This window comes from Lissotriton helveticus, chromosome 7 (assembly GCF_964261635.1).
Source record: "Lissotriton helveticus chromosome 7, aLisHel1.1, whole genome shotgun sequence".
Taxonomy (NCBI): Eukaryota; Metazoa; Chordata; class Amphibia; order Caudata; family Salamandridae; genus Lissotriton; species Lissotriton helveticus.
In genome coordinates, this window is record NC_136068.1 from 1056791491 (window position 1) to 1056814802 (window position 23312).

General features: G+C 43.2%; 1 protein-coding gene across 4 annotated transcripts in view; it reads right to left on the reverse strand.

Annotated features, from left to right (window-relative positions):
* Nucleotides 1–23312, reverse strand: part of DNAH17 (dynein axonemal heavy chain 17) — a 12633448-nt gene that overhangs the window by 8537506 nt on the left and 4072630 nt on the right. For all 4 annotated transcript variants that reach the window (XM_078653923.1, XM_078653924.1, XM_078653922.1 and 1 more), the window contains one exon: nucleotides 17425–17547. In XM_078653923.1, the coding sequence (XP_078510049.1) occupies nucleotides 17425–17547 (123 nt within the window). The remainder of the gene's footprint in view (nucleotides 1–17424; nucleotides 17548–23312) is intronic.

Here is a 23312-nt window from a genome sequence, read left to right on the forward strand (position 1 = left end):
CTCAGTGGCAGATTGTTGTCCATGCATTATGGGTATTGGACCCATTATGGATTATGCAAATAATATTGTAAATGTCTGAACTATACATCAAATGAGTTTGAAGCTAAAAAATGAAGCAACCAAACAGTAAATGGAAAATGAATATATTGATTGTACCTTTCAGCCTTATTATAATAAATTACACAGGCATTTTAAATTACATGCAAAACTACTTCAGAAAAGCAGGTAAAAAGATGTCCTGAAATGAAATAAATAATTAGAAAGTAAACATACAATATACCAAAGATTCAACAAGACACAGTAGAGAGGAGAACTGTGACAGAAACCATTCCAAGTCCTAGCAGGCTAAACATCTGACAATTACACCACTCAGAAGGCTATATTGCATTATTCATTATACATACATTGCAGAGTACAAATTATAAGAAAAACACTTATTTTCAGCATACAAGTTTTAAAATGTGTAAGTCAATAAACTTTGATTTGTGGAACAAAGAACATCAATTCAATAAAAGGACAAGGACATGACAACATACAACATTAAACAAAAACATTTCAAAACATAGCAAGAAAGAGAGATTGATAAATACATAACACTTTAACATATGTGAAAATTATGAAAGAAAAGAGAGAATGAGCAAGATAACATTTCAATAATATTTTCAAATGAGGCATCATGGTAGTTGCAGTCATTTCAATTGAGCATTAACAACACTTGCTAAATTGTAAGTTAAACACACCTCATGAAAATATGCAGTAAAAAAGAACAGACATTTACGACATAAATCTCATATGTGAAATATGCTATTTGGTGTAAAAACACTTACAAGCACCATTACATCATGCGAAATGTAATGGAGATTGAAACCAGTAATCTTAAACACAACAAACGACATTCACACAAACAAACCAGATCCCAAAAAAACTATACAAAAATATATAGGTTTCTATGTTTCCAAAAGGGGCAAAACACATTAGCAACTGCTAAATGAAGAGCAAAAATGACATTTAGGTTTTGTGTAGAGGCGGGCGGCAAACTCTGCCCTGCAGATGGAATTCTCTGAGTTTTTGTCACTCGAGCTCCGCTTGGCGCCTGGAGTTGGGAAAACTCCACCATTCACCTGTGGAGCAGAGTTTACAAGCACGCCATGCTCAACACAGCAATGCGGTTGGCAGATTTCCATTAAAGAGAAGACAGATCAGCGGTTAAAGAGCCTCTCCTCTCTCGAATGCCAATACTCTCTAATGGCTGGGGCTTATGTCACACAATGTGGTTGTCAATCAATTTGTGAGTGACGTTGACACCTCCCAAGCGAGGCAAACGTAAGCTGGAGCTGCGAGTAAAACTGGGACCATCACCATTTTGGTGGCTGTATAGCCAAAAACCAAAACGAATCAGATAAGCTCTTGAGATTAAAGAAAAAACAAATCAGAACTAATCTGCATGGTCATTTTCTAGTTCAACATCTAAAAGCTGGGACAATCCCAGGTGGTCTTCAAATCCGAAATGTGCAGGTAATCTTTACCGAAGACCCGGTGTACAAAAAGGCTACAGTTTCATTGAGACAAAATGCAGTAGAGACCTCATGGTCCTAACTGTGGAAACCGCGCTCAGAATTTCTAAACAACTTGAGGAAATTGAGACCCTTGAATCAGAAATTAGAGGAAATCAATCAATTCTGGACTCCAAAGCATTATTGGACAAGGCTGATAAGGAAATCTTGGAATTCAAAGATTATACAGTCAACCAAAAAACCAACAAATTTGAAAAGGATAAAAAAAGCTTCAGTTTGGATAAAGTGTATCCATACTTTATTTTATTATCTGCAGGGATATTTCAGTCTAGTATATCATCAGTATTAAACCTATAGTCCATGCTGTACATGTTTGTTATCGACTACGACCTCATTGTAATGCACTGATTAATTGTTCATATTGACCTGTTACACTTAGGTAACCTGCTCCCATTTCAAGTTTCTTTCCCCTATACACCATTTACTACCTCACATACTCGGACTGTTCATTAATGCCACTGCTCTTACATGCAATTGGGTATTAGTGTATGTGTTTGTATTCTGCACCAGTTTATCATTACTGTGCACCCTACTTCTGTGCATCTGTCGTCACATGCAATTGGGTTTTAGTGTATGTGTTTGCATTCTGCACCAGTTTATCATTATTGTGCACTCTACATCTGTGCATCTGTTGCATGCATTGGGGGTATTAGTGTAAGTGTTTGTATTCTGCACCAGTTTAGCATTACTGTGCGCCCTACATCGGTGCAATACGCACCCAATACAGATCTTATCCCTGGTTGCATTGACTACTACCGCATACACATTGGCTGCCCACTAGTGTCACTCTCACTCCATGCAACCAGCGATTACTGAGCACCCTCCCACACCTACTGACTCTGTCACCCCATCATGGAGCTCATCGGCAAGCACACACACAGAATCAACTACCCACCCACACTCACCAAAAAAGCCGCTAAACGCTTTAAACACAACCTTTTGAGGTCTCACCCGGAAATACCCTTTGCAGACACCTACCACTCACCGGTTAATGGTGCCGTAAACATTGATATCATCTTCCACACCGCACGCAGAGCCCAATGGAGGAAAACGTTCCTCTCTTTACTCACCGTATCCAATTCCAGGAAATCCGCTCATGGCCAAACACTCTCCATCACACCATCCCAACTCTTCCCAGGCAGAACGTCCATCACTATCTACAACAACGGGATTGTCCTATTCCAATCCACAGACAGGAACCTGGAACTACTAGACAACCTGTTCCATACTTTCTTACAGCACCTTTCCAATCCGCGGACCCCACTCAGTCCGATCACCCTTGACTTCACAGCCCCCAACCATAATGATGCTAACACAGCTCAGTCCCTAAACGACACGCACCTCTCCTCCACCACCGGCACCGTCGTCGTCCACCCACCTACTGTAACGACCTCACACTCCTCAATCACAGACTTAGATCTCTCCCCAACATACACCAGCAGCACCCCCTCCAGCCTCACCAACGCCATGACACCCATTCATACTAACCCCTCAATCACAGACTTAGATCTCTCCCCGACATACACCAGCCGCACCCCCTCCCGTCCCACCAATACCCTGACCTCCATTCATACCACTCACACTCCTCTCTCCCCTGACACCACAACACCCAACTACCATGCCTCTAGCATACCTCAGCCCCAAATGGACATGCACCTCTCCTCTACCATCAGCACCTTAGACATACACCCACCTACGGTAGATACCTCACACTCCTCAATCACAGGCATAGATCTGTCACCCATATTCTCCAACCGTACCCCCTCCCCCCTGTCACCAGCCCACACTCCCATTCTTTTCACCCATGACAACACAGCTTCCACCCACAAGCTGCCCAACCGAGGTCAGCTCCAGACCGACACGCACACAGACAATCCCCACCCGTTATCCCCCCCAACTCGAAGCCCCCACTTCCACACATTAATTAATCATTCTGAGCACGCCACTATCAATTCAACTCCGCCTCCGCAAAAAAAAACCTCATACAATGACACCCCCCCCGATTCTCACCCCCCATTACCCCACATGCGCCCCCATCACAGCTAACTTACGCCCATCCTCCACTATGCACTCTCCACCTACCACCAATACCCTCCTCCATTCTATGTCATCCTCCCCCAACCCTCCAATACCCATCACCAACACAAATCCCACATCAGACCACGTTATGGCCTCCCTCCTCCAGCTCAAAGAAGACATTCACATCATCAAACAATTACTCCGCTCGCACTCCAGTCACTCCTCACCCACCACCCTCCTCAAGCTCAAACAAGACATTCACATCATCAAACAATTACTCTGCACACATCCCGGACACCCCACACCCGCCTTCACCAGCACCACCCGTCCTAACAGGACCTCCACTCGGGCGGCTGACTCTCGCACTCAACGCCCCCGCACTGGATCTCCATCCCTGTTCGCAATCGGGAAAACCGTCCCCATCGTACCTGCAACACACTATTGGACCTCGACACAGTCACCCTCCTCCGCTCCTATGACCCAGCTCCCCTTAACATCATACCCTCCACCCTCCGCGCCATTCCAACGATTCATCCAAATCCCCGTAGACCCCCCACGCAAAACAACAGAATCTCTATCCTTAGTAACCTGAGAAAAGTCCCCCTCTCTCTAGAACCCCCTTCCACCCTCGACACACCCCGTCTCAAATGCACCCTCCTCAACTGCAGATCGGCCTCTAGGCACTCCTCTGCAATCGCTGATCTCATCTTATCACTGGACATAGACCTCATCATCATGACTAAAACCTGGCTAACTGAATCTTCTACACCCATACCGGACATACTGGTTCCCCCCAACTACCACATCACCAGATTAGACAGGGTTGGTCAAAAAGGTGGGGGAATCGCATGTATACACAGGAGCAACCTCTCTGTCAAGAAAGTAACCTCTCCCTCCCTACCCTCCCCAACCTCCTGTGAATACATTTGCCTCGATATTATCAGTGAGGGCAAACCGAAATGCTCTCTCCACGGCATTTACCATCCACCAGGGGACAACTTTACCTTCGCACAACAAATTATGGATTTGATCACCACCAATTCGGGGCGACAACTCACACAAATATACCTTGGTGACTTTAACCTCCACTGGAACGATCATAATGACGCGGTGGTGAATAGTCTTAAAAACTTCCTTGACGCCCTTGACCTCACCCAAATATGCAACAGCCCGACCCACGAGAAAGGCTCTATCATCGACCTTATCATCGCCAAAGAAGACTCTATCCAGCTCGAATCTATCAAACCCTGTGACTGGTCAGATCATCACATTGTCACGTTCTTCATCAACGAAAAAGTCAAATTTAACCCGGTTCAATCCTTCAAACCCAAAGTCTGGAAAAGAGACTTGAAAAAACTCAACCCAAACTCTCTACCTCCCAACAGCTGCAATATATTACTCCCTCCCACTGGCGTTGTGGATGTCCAAGCCTTGACGGATCACTATCTCAACGCTATGACCTCTTTAGTTAATGAAGCTGCACCTATGCAGCTAAAAAGAGCATCCGCAAAAATGTCCAATCCTTGGTACAACGGGAGTCTCAACGACGATAGACGGGCCATGCGAATGGCAGAGCGCACCTGGAGATCAGCTCCCTCCGCACTGCACCTAAAAACGCTGAAGAAAAAGAGAAATGCCTACTTCAGGAAAATAAAACGCACAAAATCGGATTTCTTCAGCCGTCAGCTTGACCAAGCCAAAAATCGCCCGAGAAAGCTGTTTGAGCTAATCAAAACGCAATCCAAGGATCAACCCCAACCACTCAGTACTCTGGGCGAAGCACCCTCCTGTGAAGACTTCGCCTCTTTCTTTATCCAAAAAACAGACAACATAAAGATCGATCTCCTCATTGACGTAAGTCTCTATCCCAAAACGCTCTGCACAGCACCCGCTGAACCAAAAAACAATGCTACATGGTCATCCTTTGCCACCTACTCGGAAGAAGAAATTGGTAGACTGCTCAGCACTGTGAAACCAGCCAATCACCTCTCGGACCCCCTTCCTGCCAACGCTGTCAAAGACCTTACCCCGTCGCTCCTCCCACTTTGGACTAAAATCATCAACAGCTCTCTTCAACAAGGGACCATTCCCGACTCCCTCAAAGTTGGACAAGTCACACCTCTACTAAAGAAACCTACAGCCGACCCCTCTGATCTAAATAATTACCGTCCCATTACCAATATTCCGACTCTTGCCAAACTACTGGAAAAATGCGCACAAACCCAATTGACTAATCACATTAATCAGTTTGATCTACTCAACACTCATCAATCAGGCTTCAGAGCGGACCACAGCACAGAAACTGCTATGATACACATAATTGACGACGCCCTCCAAATCCTAGATCAAAACGATACCTGCCTCCTTATCCTTCTGGATCTCTCCTCTGCATTCGACACCATCAAACATGAGAACCTACTTGATCTATTAAACACAAGAATGGGTATATCTGGAACTGTGCTCAAGTGGTTCACGTCCTTTCTACACAACAGAACGCAGAAATTCAAGAGTAACAACTTGATGTCTTCTCCAATACCGGTATCGCTAGGCGTCCCACAAGGATCCTCCCTATCCCCAACTTTGTTTAACCTAGTCATGGAACCTCTCACCACCTTGCTACAAGCATCCAATGTTCAATTCCACATGTATGCCGATGACACCCAACTTTATCTCAAAGTACAATCACCCAAAGACATTATGCTCTTGAATTCAACGATCAGAAGCACCCAAGCATGGTTGGCCGCTAATCATCTCAAGCTCAATGCTCTTAAAACAGAGTTCCTCTTGATCTCACCTCCTGCGAAGATCACTACCACTCAAATATGGCTTAAACACTTAACCGCACTCAATGTTCATCCCACCATTGTAGACTCAGCAAAATCTCTAGGCATAACACTTGACACCAACCTCAACATGCAGGAACACATCAACAAAGCAACTAAAGGGGCGAACTACCAGATCAATACCTTAAGGAAACTCAAACCCTTCCTTCCAGCCAAAGATTTCCAAACTGCGGTACAAGCTCTAGTCATCCCTCGAATAGATTACGGCAGCATCGCCCTCTGCGGTCTCCCCCTAACTACCACGGCACCCATAAGAGCTTCTCTAAACGCTGCAGCGAGACTCATCACCGGATCAAGAAAACACTCACACATTTCCCCTGAACTGGCTACCTTTTGAAGCCAGAATTCATTTGAAAATCGACTGCATCACGCACAAGGCTGTCCACATGAGTTCACCCGGATACCTCGCACAAAAGCTGTCGATTTCCGGAGGCTCTAGAATCACTAGAGGCACAAACAATCTCCTGCTAAAGCCCCAAAGATTCCGTAAGGAAAAAACGTATAAACGCTCCTTCTCTGGAATGGCACCCAGGATCTGGAACTCACTCCCCCCTGAAATCAGGCTCATCTCCTCTACCATACTTTTTAAGAAAGAAGTAAAAGCTATCCTCATGGCGAAATACACTTGAATTATTACTGGGGATGTTATTTACAGACGCTGTTTCATTCAGTTTTACTGACCTTTTTTGCATTTTTGCATGACTTGTGTTGATGACCTGCCTGAGTGTTTACGCTATCAATTATTTGTACTTGTATTTGTACTTGTATCATTATTGATGTAGCTGGTGGTCTATGCTCCCACATGTACCTTCCCCACCCCAATACTATATGCTCACACGTTGTTCTTTTCGTCTGTAAAGCGCTCTGATATCTGCAAAGATCTTGTTCGCGCTATATAAAACTTTCAAAATAAATAAATAAATAAATACCTCCAAACCGACTTCTATTCAAGAGTTGAATCACGGAGATACTTACCCGAGTATCAAGGAAGATCAAAAAATAATTTCCTAACATTCTCAGGAACATCATCCCCCTCCAGTGGGAGCGAGGTAGATAACAACAAGGGACGAAGAAATCAAAATAGAAGAGGGACTTATCAACAACAACAACAAACCCCTTTTTTAGGAAGAGGCCAGCAGAAAGCCCATGGAAAAACAGGGTTCAACAATCAACCATGGGAGATGTTGAGGAGGCGACAAAATTCCAAAAACGAAAGGTTTCTCCCATTTTCAATCTATCTAAAAAGTCTACAAATGAACAAACAATCCTAGAAAAACGACTATGCTTTGTGCCTACAAAAAGGACAGATTTTGTTAGAATGAAAACAGAAGCTATTGAATTCTGTAGGAAAATACGGTTAAAATCTATTTTTATAGAGAATTCCTTTGTCCCAACCATGGAAGTTACTGGCCTCAGGAAAAAAATCGTCATTCTGCCCACCTCCAACAAAGATTGCAAAGGAAGTATTGCCGTTCAAAAGAACAATCCTATCAGCAATCATGGAAATGGAAAAGAAGACGAAATTTGTTAAACACAATACATCTAAATTAGAAAAAGATGATCTCTTGAATTTGAAGAACGACCAATCCATAACAATAAGCAGGCGGATAAGGGGGGATCAATAGAAGTATGGGATACAATGGTCTACACACTAGAAGTCATGCGACAGCTAGAGGATGTAGAATGCTACAGAAAAATTAGCAAAGATCCAACCCAGGATCTCCAGGGAGCACTTTTTGGAATTCTACAGAAGGGATTTGATCAGGGATTCCTGGGCAAAAAAGAATATGAATATCTGCGGAATAAACACCCCAGGATCCCGCTTTTCTACGTACTACCTAAGATACATAATAATGAAACCTCACCCCCCGGAAGACCAATTGTTTCCGGCTGTGCGTCCCTGCTTGAGCCAGTTTCCAAATTTGTCAATTATTTTCTAAAATCCTTTATGCCAGCTGTCCCGTCCTTCCTTCAGGACACTACAGATTTTATCAATAAACTGGAGGAAGTTCAATTTATTCAAGGAGCTCACCTTTTGGGAACATTGGATGTAGTGTCTTTGTACACCCAAATTCCCCAGGATGAAGGCCTGGCTGTGATTGAGACTAATTTGAATGACAGAGAAAGACCGACACAAATACCAACTGAGTTCATAATAGAGTGGGCTAGTTTTGCCCTAAAAAAACGATTTCAATTTCAAAGGCGACTTTTATTTCCAAGTAAAGGGAGTAGCCATGGGCTGTCCATTTGCCCCAGAATTAGCTGTTCTTTTTATGGCTAAATACGAAGAACATTTTGTTTACAACAACAATCCTTTCTCCCAATTCATTGGGAGTTGGGTAAGATTTATAGATGATATTTTTATGGTATGGACAAGTACTGTAGAGGATCTACTCAAATTCCACGAGTGGCTGAACAATAGATCTGCAGACATTAAGTTGAGTTTAAACCACTCTAATACCAAAATGCCTTTCCTGGATGTAGAGGTTTATATGGAAGAAAATAGACTAGTCACAACATTGTTCAAAAAATCGACCGACAGGAACAAAGCCTTGCATTTCTCAAGCAATCATCTGAAAAGTTTAAAAGACAACTTACCGTATGGCCAATTTCTAAGGATAAAAAGATATTGCACCTATAAGGATGAATATATCTTCCATGCTACTAACCTAATTGTTAATCTAAGTGACAGAGGCTACCCAAGAAAATTGATGAAAAAACAAATGAAAAGACCTGGTGGACCCCACGGGAGACACTTTTGGAAAGAAGGGAGAAAATACCTATGGATAGGATCGTATGCGTGTCAACCTTCTGTACGAATTCAAACCATCTAAAGAAAATTATCCATCAGAATTGGCATTTAATTACATATGTTAACAACCACTTTTTGCTTTTAAAAAAGACAAGAGTATCGCCAATCAGATCATGCGAGCAGCAGTGTCCCAGCCAAAGCCAAATACACTGAGAGACTATGTGGGCTTTCCCCCTGTGACAGGCTACCATAGATGTGGCACATGTTCATGTTGTGACTCTACTGAAGAAGGAGCACTGTTTACACATAACTCCATCTATTGGAAACATGATTCCTTTACTAACTGTAAATCAAAAAACGTTGTCTATGGGATCACTTGCCTATGCAAAAAACTATATATCGGTAAAACGAACCGAGAAAAAAGATTAAGGATTTCTCAACATAAATCACGGATCCGAAAAAAATTATAGACAGCTCCCCTGGTGTACCACTGGAGATTAAACAATCACACGGAAAAAGTTCTGAAATGGACTGTCATATCGAAGGTTGAATTGGACACTAGAGGTGGAGATTTGGAGTTGAAATTGACCCATAGAGAAGCTCTACTAATTGTTAAATTTAACTCGGCAGTTAATGGACTAAATGAACTATCTGAAATCTATAAACTAGGATGAGGACGTTACCTAGCTAAAGTTATATTGCATTTTGTCACCGGCAGGCCACCAAGCCACATTTCCTACATCTATTCAGAGTGAATTTAAATTATCAGTGGTGAGCTGTTATTGATTGCGCAGCTTTAGGAATGGTATAACAAACAATGCGACTTTTTGAAGTCTTGAAGGATTGCATGCAAAGATTGACACACAGAAACTAGGCTATTTGTGTGAGATATAATAGTGTTTTTTCACGTTGACTACAATGCCCAGAATGCCCGGGGTGCAACTTTGAGTTTTGAAAGAATCCGCAATCACGTATTACCGTAGGAGCATCAGAAAAGAGGCTCCGTCGGAAATTCAACCCGAAAGTAGTTGCCCGTATCACTAGTTGTTACTCCAACAGAGGCAGGAGAAAGACCGCAGCCCCGAAAAACGACGGTATGTTGTGGCTCCTGAAATCGCAACACGCAAGGCCCGTTTTATTGAGAACAATACAAGTGACAGGTGTTGGATGCCGCTTTTCTCGTTACAGCGCGGAGTTCAAGTGATTTATCTCACTACCGTGAAGGGGCAGCAGTGTAGTTGTGAAGGTCCCGCAGAGAATCTTTTCAAGTAAGTAGGAAATTGATGCGACGAACGTAGCTATAAGGTGTGTTTTGGTGTAATATCTGGACATGCTGATTCATAGCGGTTTCCCATTTGTTTTTGGTGCAGAACTACTTGCATACAGGCTCTCCGGCGTCATTCTGAAATCCGTGTGGCTATTAGTAAGTGTCATCAAAGGGTCATTTAATGCTTGGAGGAAGTGGCTGTGCTGTAAGGTGTTTGCTAAGGTTGCTCAATACTATTTCTTAATGCAGATTCTGGATCAAGTCCTCAGTAGATAAATAGATCGGCTGATCTATCAATAGAGAATAAGGTACGCCTAAGACCCTGGCAGGGGAGATAGAGAGAGACAGGGGTGTATGTTATGATGTAGAGAGTAATTCAGACTTTCGATTTGCTTATGTCATTGCAGCTTGTTGGTCCTGTGGTAACGCCATTCAAATTGAGGGTGTTCGAAACACGTCGACCTGCTATTTGTGACCTATTGAGTGTGTTGAATCATTGAAATTGCTTCTTCATGTTCACAAGAAATATGTAATTTATGCACCTTGGGTCTTGTTATCTTTTCAACAAATATGTTTATGTTGAATACATTTTTTTTAATGTTTTGGTTAGTGTTAAAGGATGAATGTGTGTTTTTGCTGCTAATAGTGTGTAATTTGGAGTGTGAAAGTGTGATTGGTAGTTTGATTTAGTTGTAAAGTGTTAGGATGCGGGATTTATTGTCTAATATATTTTGTAATGTCTAAATTATGATAAATATTGTGAAATAATCAATTCAAATATAACTATGGATTAATTAATTTTGAAAAATAATAAAATACTGAGAATCAAAAAAGATTAAATGGTCACGTCTGTTTAGGTCTTAAATGGTCACGTCTGTTTAGGTCTAGGTGACTTTTTTGAAAATAAGGGAAATTACTTATCAATATTAGCTTTCTATTGTTTGGGATAGTAGTATTCAGCATGGTTGATGATAGAGTGGTGGAGCTAGGTCCCCACACACTGACTGGATCAGGCCCCTACACACTGCACCAGGAGCTGGACGAGCAGCAGCAACAACGCCATAGAGAGCAGGAGGATGAGCGAAAAGAGGGGCAGTGTCCGGCACCAGACATGGCCAACATCACTGTACAGAGGATCAAGTGCAAGTTTAAGGAAGTGCTCAAGAGAGGGAGGAGGTGAGTGCTGCTAGCTTATAACACCTTGTTTGTGTACGGGCATTAGGAATGCATTTTATCTTGAACAGACTCATACACACAAAAACCAGAGCCGTCTGGTCTGTGTAGTGTCCACTTTAGCCCCTTGGGTTGAACCTTGGGTTAACAATATTTTTTTTTAAATGTTCTATAAAGCCACCATCCATGATGTGACAGTGTGTTATAGGAATGTAATTGGCCTGATCGGTTTCCCGGACAGAACGGGCATGCAACAGCCTGTCTAGAGTTCCCCAAGCCTGCAGTCCCTTTTAATTGCCAACCGTGTGATGTTTAAAAAGTTACCCTGTCCATTCCACGGCATGCAAAACTCTGCAGAATTCACAACGTTTTTAGTCAATCCGTGGAACTCTGCTGAGCAGAACTCCACGAGTTCCACCCATTTCTAGTTTAGTGACACATTAAAAAATGTAACTTACCAGTCTCCACTCCACCAGGGATTCCTGTCAAGCCTTCAGGATGTAGAATCTGCAAGACCTTCTCCTCCGAGGGAAAAAGTGGTAAGGCGGGGCTGGAAGAACCACCACCAGTACTCTGCACCTTTAGGTGATGCTTGGAGGCCAGGAAACGCACCCTCACTCGTAGGTCGTTCCACCTCCTCCAAATTTCCTTCTGTGTGTGCAGGTTGTTGGCTACAGCATTCACTCAGCTATTCGGGTCCACATTTGCCTTTTATGAGCTATGGCTAAGACGGATGTTAGGAAGCAAAATCCCACCGTCTTACCCAGGGCTCATAGTAAGGCTCCTTTACCCTATATTGATCTCCCTCCCCAATCAGCCCCTTTTGTGGTAGTTTTGGTAGGGGTTCCACCAGTAGCTCAGGGGCATCGAGAATCATTCCTAGACCTTAAGCATAAATGTATTTTCTGGCTTAATAAACACCGTCCACTGCCTGCAAATATGCGTGCTAATATCCTGGGTACTAGGAGAGTTAACTGGATAGGTAGGGGTTGTAAGACGGTGGCGGGGGACTGTATCATTATTAATTTTAGTGACCAGTCATGTGTTAATTACATTTGTAACTGGCCTCATAATGATCAGTCTAATGGGATACAAGCTCTACCCTTAGCCTATTTTTACGGACCCCCAACTCTGGTCTCCTTTGAGAGGGACATGTTCTCACATGGGGTGGTACCAAATTTCTGCCCATTGGGGAACATAAGGTTGTTCAACAGATTCCAGCCCTTGTCGGGGCTGGGGGATTGCGACTGACAGTTTGCTCCCCAAAGGCTTACCCCGGTTAATAGAGCTGGGGGCATAAGTGAAGGGGTAGAGATTTTGAGAGGGCAAGTAACCCCACAGAATAGTGGAATAGAAGGGATGGATGAGGGTGACCAAAGGCAAAGGGTTAGGTGCGAAGGCAATATTGAGATCTCAAAGCCAGATCAGTCACTGGGGATCCTTCTTTATGGGATGAACTGGCTGCAGCACCCGAAGGACCAATATGTAAAACATCTTTTATTTCATGGAATGTGGCGGGACTGGGGACAAAACTTAACTCTCAGCCTTGGGTACAATTTATTGATCGCTTTGACATATGCTTGTTTCAAGAGAAGAGGTGTGGGTGGTTGAACCAATGTTTAGAGTAGGTTTTATGATTTTTTTTGTTCCAGCTGTGAAAAAATGCCAGGGGCGACCTATGGGGGGATTAGTGATATGGGTTAGGCAGTCCTTAAAATGTCTCACCAAGCTCCTCCCTGTTGTAAATAATGATTTTCTAGGGGTCAGGTTAAGGTTCCCTGCCAACTTAGAAATCGATATTTACAATGTATATGCTAGGGGGCTTCGAGGTGGCAAGAAATCTGATCTCGTAGCAGAGTTGGATATATATATATATACTACTGCAGGCTACCCCTCTTAACATATTGCCATTGATTACAGGGGACTTTAACACCACTTTTGAACCCCTTGGCTTGAATGATACACATTTAACAGAGGATGAGGACGCTAGGTGGGAAGTTCCCCAACTTAGCATTAAACCTATAAGAAAATGGACCGAAGCTGCGATCCAGTTAAAGGGCTTCTGTTTGGGAAATCAGTTGAGGGCTTCTAATGGACGCACATTGTCTGATAAAATGGGAATGGCAACTTTCGACAATGGTGTCAGGGCAAGCAACATTGACTATTTACTTATCCCCCTTCGGATGTGGTCTACCCTTTTGGATATGGAGGTGGTCACTCGTATTGAGAGTGACCATAATCCCCTGACTGCTATATTCAACCTGGGTCTACAAAATGAGGACGAGGATTCTGGGGGACCAACTCTTCCAGATTTAGTTCTGACAAATGATGAGCGCCACCTTAAGTGGCGTCAAGTGGCAGAACATCAGGAAATCATTGATAACATTGAACGAGACTTGGAAGGGGCTTTAGAGGCTATGGAGGAAGGCACCCTGAATGGGTCCCCCTTCAATCTTTTGCTAGAGGCACATAATAAGCTCTTCACTAAAGTAAAAGTTTACTTTTGTAAACCAAGTTCAGGAAATAGAAGAGGCCAAATTAAAAAAGCGGAGAGCTGGTATGACGGCTCTTGCCGCCAAGCTAGGAGAGAACTGGGCCATGCATTAAAGACCAATGAAATGGGCACAATAAGATCAGCCCGGAAGAACTATAGGCTCAAGCAACATATAGCCAAAAGGGATTGGGAAGAGGGCATGTGGCAGGATCTTAAAGTGGCGTGCAACGTAAAGAATCCTAAACTGTTTTGGGATATTTTTAAATGGGACAGGGGAGGGCATCACGAGAGCCCCCAAAACAATGTCGACTGAAATTCATGGGTAGGCTTTTTTAAGCCGCAATTTGCAAATATGGCGATTGGCATCAGCGAGGGAGTATTTGATTATACCTTCTATAAGGAGACTGTCTTTACCCTGGGAGAAGTGGACAGGGCACTGGACCTAGTCACGGAAGGACGTGCTACCGGCATGGACTGTGTCCCCGCAGATCTCTTCTTAAACAATAGAGGGCGATGGCGGTTTTATATTTTATATGTGTCGAACTCCATTACCCAAGGGATGGAAGTCCCTAAATCATGGAAAGGGGCAGAAATTGTGCCGGTATACAAAAAAGGGGACAAGGCATTAGCAAAAAACTATAGGCGGATAAGCCTGATCGACTGTATACAAAAGATCATTGGGCGATTGGTTTTGGGTAGAATTCAGACCTGGATGGATGATGACAATATCTTGAGTCACCTTCAGGCTGGATTTCGCCCAAAAACAAGTACCATAGACCAGGTATTTCGGTTTATTATGTTATGTTGGCGTACCGTAGTCCTGGAAAAAGGTACCCTGTATGCTGTCTTTGTGGACTTAAGGGCGGCCTTTGACTTAGTCCCACGCAATATATTGTGGAAAGTCCTTGAGGGGTTGAGGATGGCACCTGAACTGTTGAGTTTGATCGTCCGCTTGCATGAGGGTACGTTCGCTCGGGTACGGTGGGGTGGCCGGGGAGAGGTAACAGAGCAGTTCCCGGTGGAGCAGGGAGTGAGACAAGGTTGCGTCATGGCGCCGACCTTGTTCTCCCTGTTTGTGAACGGGGTTGCGGACTTCCTCTCCCTGGTCCCTACCGATGCCCCTGCGATGTCTGGTGAGCGGGTTCCGATCCTCATGTTCGCGGACAACACTCTCATCATTTCAAAAACAACAAGTGGGCTCCAGCTCGCACTGAAACGATTTGAAGACTTTTGCCGAGATAAGGGTTTAGAAATAAACACGGCAAAACCAAGTTTATGGTCCTTGCAGGCCGTAAAACCCATGGGTCTGCTAGACCTTTTAGAGGGCTGATATATATGAATGGTTCCCCGTTGGAGAGGGTAGATGCCTTCACATATCTGGGGGTCACCCTCCAGAGAGATCTGGGGTGGTCTAGCCAGTTAGATATTGTAGTGTTAAAACATCGCCAACAGGCAGGCATTCTTTTAAAAAAAAATCCTCTTCGTTATCAAAGCCCATTAGCCCACTGTTGGAAATATACGGCATGAAGGTGGCAAGTTCGGCACTTTATGGTGCTGAACTCTGGGGGTTCGAGGACTTAAGAAAGCTGACGCTGGCAGAAAATGAATTTCTGCGGAAAGCTACAAGCGTTCCCATAAGTACCCCGATAACACCACTAATGTGGGATCTTGGAAAAAAGACGGTGCAAGATCTTGCCTTCCTACGGCCATTACTGTACTGGCGCCGTCTATGGTCCACTGAAGAACTACGGCATTATGCCCATGGGCTGAGGGAAATAATGATCATGGATTCATGCCAGAAAATTCCTTGGCTGAAGGCCATTCGGTCTTTACTTTTCAAAATGGGAATGAGGGAACTCTGGGACGACCCAGAAAACGCTATATTCCCCTCCAAAAAAATTGTAAAAGAAAAGTATTGGGAGATGGTGCTTATAGATGCAAGGACAAAGGGACTCTCCTCGCACTTAACTAGCCAATTTCTGGAAATAAAAGCCCGACCGAAGCTGGAACCATATTGGGACACTATCGGAAAACAGCAGGACCGTAAGCTCTATTTCCAACTAAGAGTAGGTACCCTTCCAGTAAGATCTTTTACAGCTAAATGGGCAGGAGAAAACGGTAACAACAGATGCCCTAAGTGTAGGGAGGAACAAGAGTCATTAAGTCACTTTCTTTTTTTTTGTCCTTTGTATTCGGCACCCAGATCTATGTGGATAAAACCTATATGCAAATTGTTTGGTATGCATAGACATCAAGAGGCGCTAAGAATCTTATGTACTGACCCGATGCCTTTAATTGCTGTCGCTATGGCTAAATTTCTGAAATGGGCCAGGGTAATTCGTACAAAACAAATAGCAGGAGGCATATGAATTTCAGCTGATTTATACTTGCAATATTTTGAGGGCTGTTTTATGAACTTTTCTGTAATACTCCCCTGGACCAAATGCACACTGATGAGTTTGTTTTTAGGATTTATGAACTAATGTAAGAATATATTCGGCAATAGTCCAATGTAGTTTAATACCTTTTAATATTTATGTATATGTTTTTATGGATTTGTAATCTAAAATTGTGTATTTTATGTATACTTTTATGACTTAAATTGTCGAATAAAGTTATTATGAATGAATGAGCTATGGTTGTATTTTGTACTTTGGCCTAAACAAGTGTTGCTCTACTCTAATAATTTCATCCACCATGACTGACAATTCTCTCTCTGTAAAACGGGGATTTCTCCTCCCTGTCTTTATAAAAATAAAAATAAATTGATATAAATGTTATGACCAACAAGAAAATAGATGATAGAAGTAATACTGGACAAGAAACAGATAAAGTAAAAAAAACTGACTTCACCGACAAAAGCTCTGCTGATAATGTTGTGCTGCAGTGGGATTGCAGAGTCTCATGCTCTGACATGGAGTGTGTTTTAAAGGGTGGTATGCAGGTGAAAAGAATCAGCCAACCACATCTAAATACAGCGAGTGAGAATCAATCATCTTGATGGAGTACGTGCAAACTCCACTGCGGCGGGACGACAGGAGTCCCGCCAAGTTCCAAATTAGGCCTATAAACTCTAGTGACAGAACAAGCAGCACAAGAGTAATTTTCTGCGTTCAAGCAGTGCAACAATTAGTTGCACCATCGGTTTATTGTCTGATATAAGTTACAATAGGCTGTGAGTACATGTGTAACCAGCAGAAACTGAGATAAGGAGAAGGATCACAGTTACACATTACAAGCGTGCCGAACAATTAAAAGAAATCATAAAAGTAGAAATCATTGCATGATATAATGTTGCATACCTTCTCCATTCCAGTTTCCTTGACAGCTTTGTCAACAATATTGCGAACCTCATCTTCATATTTGTGGAGTTGTAATTGCAGAAGATCGGCAAGCGTTGTATTATCAGACATTTCAAAGTTGACCTAGGACGAATGAAATTGCTAATCAATTACTCATTTGGCAATATACTACTTATTATTTAACAATACACAAACCTTTGACGTGGAGTACATTTTCCAATACTTGGCCTCTAAGGGGCTATTTGCACATTTGATACAGTTGTACTACTTTTGGCACATGTTCGATACATCTTTCTGAAGCACATGGAAAAGGTTTTTACTCTGCAATCCGTCTCTGTTTTTATCAAGCTGCACTCTTAAGACCTCTTACTCTAAAGATAAGATCTGCAAAAGACAAGTGAAGGATATTTACATACAAATGAGACTCCAGCAGAGATAACCATACTATATTCATAATTGCTAGTATTGTCTTGGTATGGAGAGTTATGGATCATTTTCCATTTTTCTGAATTTGTTGCAAATGTTTTACACATTTTGAACTCACTACCTGGCGTAGCACTTCAATGCATAGAAACTGCACTTGTTCTTTTGCATCTATGGAATTGTTGCCTAAATGAAAATTTGATATTTTTGGTGCACCGGGGTGGTACCCTGAAGCAATACACTTTTATATATGTAGGGACAGATTTATGGCAACGTACGTAGCGTAACAAGCCATCTTGCTGTATTATAGCGAAAGGGTAGAAATATGCTGTATCTGAAAGAATATCACGCATTCCTGTCCTTGTCCCTGATCTGGCACAGTTTTGACTGTCTAGCACCTGCACCGGCACCCTTGCCCCCGTAAGAGTGTCCTGCTTTGCAGACAGGATTGTTTTGTGCAGGAAGGGACACCTTCCTGCACAAAGACAATCCTGAGAGGCAAGTTCCTCTTTCTATGCGTGCTGCAGAATGGAGCACACATAGAAAGAGGAGGTAAGAATAAACAAATGAGAAACTTACCTGAAACTGCAGTTCTCCAGTATTGGTATCTTTCACAGATTCACAAGCTTGAATCATTCCCCATCATCGAAGTAAGAGTCCAACGGTACCATAGAAAAGCAGTATGTATCACTCTTATAGGCAATATGGCAATGAACAGTCATTTTAATAGACTATCTATGTCCTTTTTAAAAAAGGACCAAACTTTTACTATAACCAATCGGACAACAGCACCCTCTAGAACCCTCCCAACAGAGTCTGAGTCCCTCAGATTTTCAAGCACAAGCAGAAATAAATAATACCAAGCTATAAGAGGAGTCTCTCAGGGAAGGAGGGTGGGTTGCATGTGAATCTATGAAAGATACCAATACTGGAGAACTGCAGTCACAGCTAAGTAACTCATTTTCTACTCCAGTATTGGATCTTTGACAGATTCGCACGCTTGAATCAGAATAGCAAGCAATTATTGTAGGTAAACATATTGGTAATATAAGTACCCTTGAGGATGGTGGGTTACAGTTTAATACATAGCTATATTTCTATATATTCGTAATATTGAGTAAATAGTCCATGTATGATATGACAATCATGCAGTATCCAACTCTAACCTATGCATTTACAGAGGTTCACCTTATTGAAATAGGTGACATAACACCACCTGTCCTACGGCTGCAGTGCTGAGTGAACGTATAGGTGCTCTTCCACATCGCAGCACAACATATCTTCTCCAGCAGGACGCCTGCAAACAGAGCAGCTGAAGTGGACACTGCCCTCGAGTGCCCCTTGGCCTTCACTGGTAGTGGTTTGCCAGCTTTGGAGTGGCAAAACTTAATGGTAGCAGAAATTCATTTTACAATGGTTGCTTTAATGATTGCAGTACCTTGATGAGATTGTCCATAAGAGACCAACAGCGGATGAGTTTTTCAAAGTTGTTTAGTAGGATGCACATGGAATTTAAGACATTGCTTAATGTTCAATGTATGGAGAGACCTTTCAGCTGGAGATATTGGATTTGGGAAAAAATACAAATTATGATAGGGTCATTGAGATGAAATTGTGATGAAACCTTGGGGATGAATGTTTGGGAGGTCCTGAGAAGCACATAATCATTAGTGAAACGTAAGCAAGGTTCCTGCGTTGTGAAAGCCTATATCTCGCTAACTCTTCTAATCGTAGTGAGAGCAAACAGTAAAGCGACCTTCCACATGAGAGAAATTGCAGGTCTGCTTTGCGAATGGGTTCAAATGGAGGTTTCATAAGTTGACAGAGAACCACATATAGATGCCTTTCTGGGGTCTCGTACTGGGGAAAAAGCTCTGAACTAGCTTTTCATAAATTGTTTGATTATTCTTGTGGAACGAAGAGCAAGAGAATGTGCAGAATGTCTGTACCTTGAGATTGAAGCAAGGTGAACTTTTGCAGATGCATGTACCAATCCTGCTGTAGCTAGTAACAGGAGGTTAGGCAGAATCTGCTCAAGTGGCGCTTCCAATGGATGCAAGTTAGATTATTGACACAATGAACAGATTTTCGTCCATTTTAGATTGTATGTCTTTTCGTTCAAAGCTTCTGCTCTTGCTTTGGATAGAATCTCTCTACAGTCTTTAGCAAGAGCAGCCCATTTAGTTAAGATCGGTGTGGGATTCTACAGATGACTACGAGTCCCCCCACACCACCATCCTTACCTGCACGGGCCACTCTTGGTCCTGAGCGATATTTATGACTCAGAACTCATAGAATTCAGGAACCATGCAAGTGGAGAGACGCTGGGTCAGGGTGTAGGATCTGGCCCTTGTTCCTTTCTGGGATCTGGCTCTTGTTCCTCGTTAGCAGTGTTTGAGTTTCCGTAGGCGAATGGTATTGGACTCCGACAGCAGGAGGAGCTCCGTAAACCAATATTGCCTGGGCCATTTGGGAGCGATCAGAATGAGGCAACAGTGCTCCATTTTCATGTTGTTGAGAATCCTTGGTACGAGAGGAAATTGGGGAAAAGCGTATGCATAAATCCCCGACCATCTCATCAAAATGGCATTCCCTCACGACCCTGGGAGCGGATAGTGACTAGCGTAGAAGTGGCATTTGGTGTTCTTGCCTGATGCGAAGAGATCAAATGCTTGTTTGCTCCACAGTGGGAATATCGTCTGGCTTCGATTGATCCAGCTCCAACTTTTGGCAACTGTCTTTGGTTCTGCTGACCGTGTCCGCTAAGGTGTTGTTTACTCCTGGCACATGCTCGGCCCTCAAAGATATCTTGTGGGCTTTGAGCCAGCTCTACAGCTCTTGGGCTTCATGAGATATGGTTAGCGACCATGTACCCCCCTGCTTGTTGACATAGTATGGTACGTATGTACCAGCACAGAAGCTTCTGCTCTTCTTTGGAGAAAAGCTTGTAACTTTCACCTCCAAGCAGTTGATACACATTGTTTTTTGTAGTGCAGACCATTTCACTTGGATGTACAGGTCTTGCAAGTGCCTGCCCCAGCCCTCTGGAGAGGCATCTGTTGTGATGAAGAAGACAGGTACCAAAGCCAAAATTCGGAAGCCTTTTGAAAGATGGGGTATCTGAGGCTACCACCTTAAAAGTTTCCACCATCTTTGGAGTGATGTTTATCAAGTCCTCAAACGACCCTTCTGATTGGATACAATGCTCTTGCAGCCCATCTTGTAATGGTCTCATCTTCAGAAATGCTAGCTGCACCAGGTTGATTGCAGAAGAGATCATGCCCAACAACGACTTGTACGGCTGCACTGAAACAGACTTTCTTTTGGAAATCTTTAGAGACAAGTGTCTTCACCTGTGCTGTATATCCAGCGAGAGAAAGGCTTTGATTTGTTTTGTATTCAGGTTGGCTCCTACAAACATTATTTCCTGACTTGGGATAGTTGAGGATTTATGATAATTTACAGTGAGACCAAGTCTGTGAAAAAATTAGAGGCACATTTTAGTAACTATGAAAGCTTTCTGTGGGTTTGAGGCTTTGAGCAGCCAGTCATCTAGATAGGGGAATACTTGATGACCTTCTTTTCTGAAAGTGACTGCTACCGGGGCGAGAATATGCTAGGAGCTGAGTTGAAGCCAAATGGGAGTTATCTGAACTGGTAATAGGTCCAGGCTATGGTGAAGTAGAGATATTAGTGGTGTTTGGGAGGTATGGGAATGTGGATATACACATCTTGTGGGTCCAGAGAGTTCATGTGGTCCCCGCTGTTCAGCAGGTGGAGGATGTCAGAGAGAGTGATCATGCGGAAGGATTGTTTGTGTAGAAACCTGTTTAGCTTCCTGGGGTATAAGATTGGTCTCAATTCCCCTGTTTTCTTTCTAATAAGGAAAAAACAGGAGTAGAATCCGATGCCTTTCTGTGGAAAAGGGACCTTTTCAATTGCACTCTTGGCCAGCATTATGAGGTCTTCTTGTCTCAATAAATGAAGACGAGGGGGTGTTAGATTAGGCCCGCACATTCTTACGCAATGTCATGTTTTAGTTAGCATTCGCTACGCCATTTTCTTGCAGGCGCCATTTTTGGCTGTTCGAAACTGATCTCGTTCATTTCAGGGAAATGCTCTTTGCTAAGTTTTGTTTCTAAAATGTTAAGTTCTGTTTCAGTAATGAGTAAACTGTGGGTGCGAGGACATCATCAGGTCGGACGGACGGACGGCTCAGGGATCCCTGCACGAAGAGTTTCTGTTACTTGCAGCTGCGGCCTTAGTCCCACCAGAGGGTACCTCAGCCAGTACCTCTGATATCAGGTGAGTCTGTTTCGGTTCTATGTGGATATGGTACCATTGTGCTTTGAGTTTCTTACGGTTTAAGGACCTTTTTGGTGAAAAGTGTTTGCAAATACTTTGCCAGGTAAAAAGAACTATTCTGTTTTTCCTTTGCAATGCCTGGTTGCAGTAAAATTTGGAGTTTGTGGTGGTGTTGTTGTTCTGCAGATGGCCGGTTGGAAGAAGCTCAGCCCGCACCTCCTGAAGGCAGCCTTAATTTTGATATGTTTGTGAACCGTGGCCTTGGCCCTATTATGTTTAGTACATTATGGCACAAATATACGAGAGACAATGCTGAGTTGCAGTGGCCTTTGACAGGCTCTTTTGATGAAAACTGGATTGAAGTTTTCCTGGAACAGTTGTTTAAAGAGACGTAGAAGATAGTTCATGTTTGACTCCCTTCAGACTTGGCAGAAGGAGGCCACATAAAGGCGGATAAAGATGGAGAAAGATGCACAGAATGGGAGGATGCCGACTCTTACTAAGAAGCGTATGATAAAGAAAAACATGAGACAGGAATAGAATGTGAAGATAGGAGATTCTGGTTGCATATTGATAAGTCTTATGTGGCTAAGGAGGAAGAGGATACTTTTGTGGAAGAGTTGTTAGATACCCGCCCCCCTCTCCCCCCTTATGCCCCGTAAAGGATATATCCTGTAGTACCTCCTCAGCTACAACCACCTGTTCCAGCTGCCCCGTCTCTACGACTGTTACACCCACAGCTCCAGTTACTGTTCCCCCTACTCTTTCTCTTCCCTCCCCAACTTCGAAGACAGTGACATCTGTTACGTCTACTGTTCAGTTTCTGTGCCCTCTGTTCTTTCTTCTCTGGTGCAATCATTGACTACAGTCCTACCTACTACTCCTCTACTCCTGTTATGGTTATTCATCCTCCATAGTTTTTGGGTACTAACACACCTGTATGTGGTTTTGAAGACAGGGATCTGGCGAGATTCAGGGAACGGACGGGTCCATTGGTACGATCTGGAGGGGAAGAGGATAAGAAGAGGGTAATAGCGGGTCAGGCAATGTGGTGGGCTCATAATGACGTTTATAGTCTTGAGGATATTTGGCAGGTTGTACGTGATTTCAAAACTTTTTTACAGCAGTATGCCCTTTAACATATGTCTGCTACATTGATT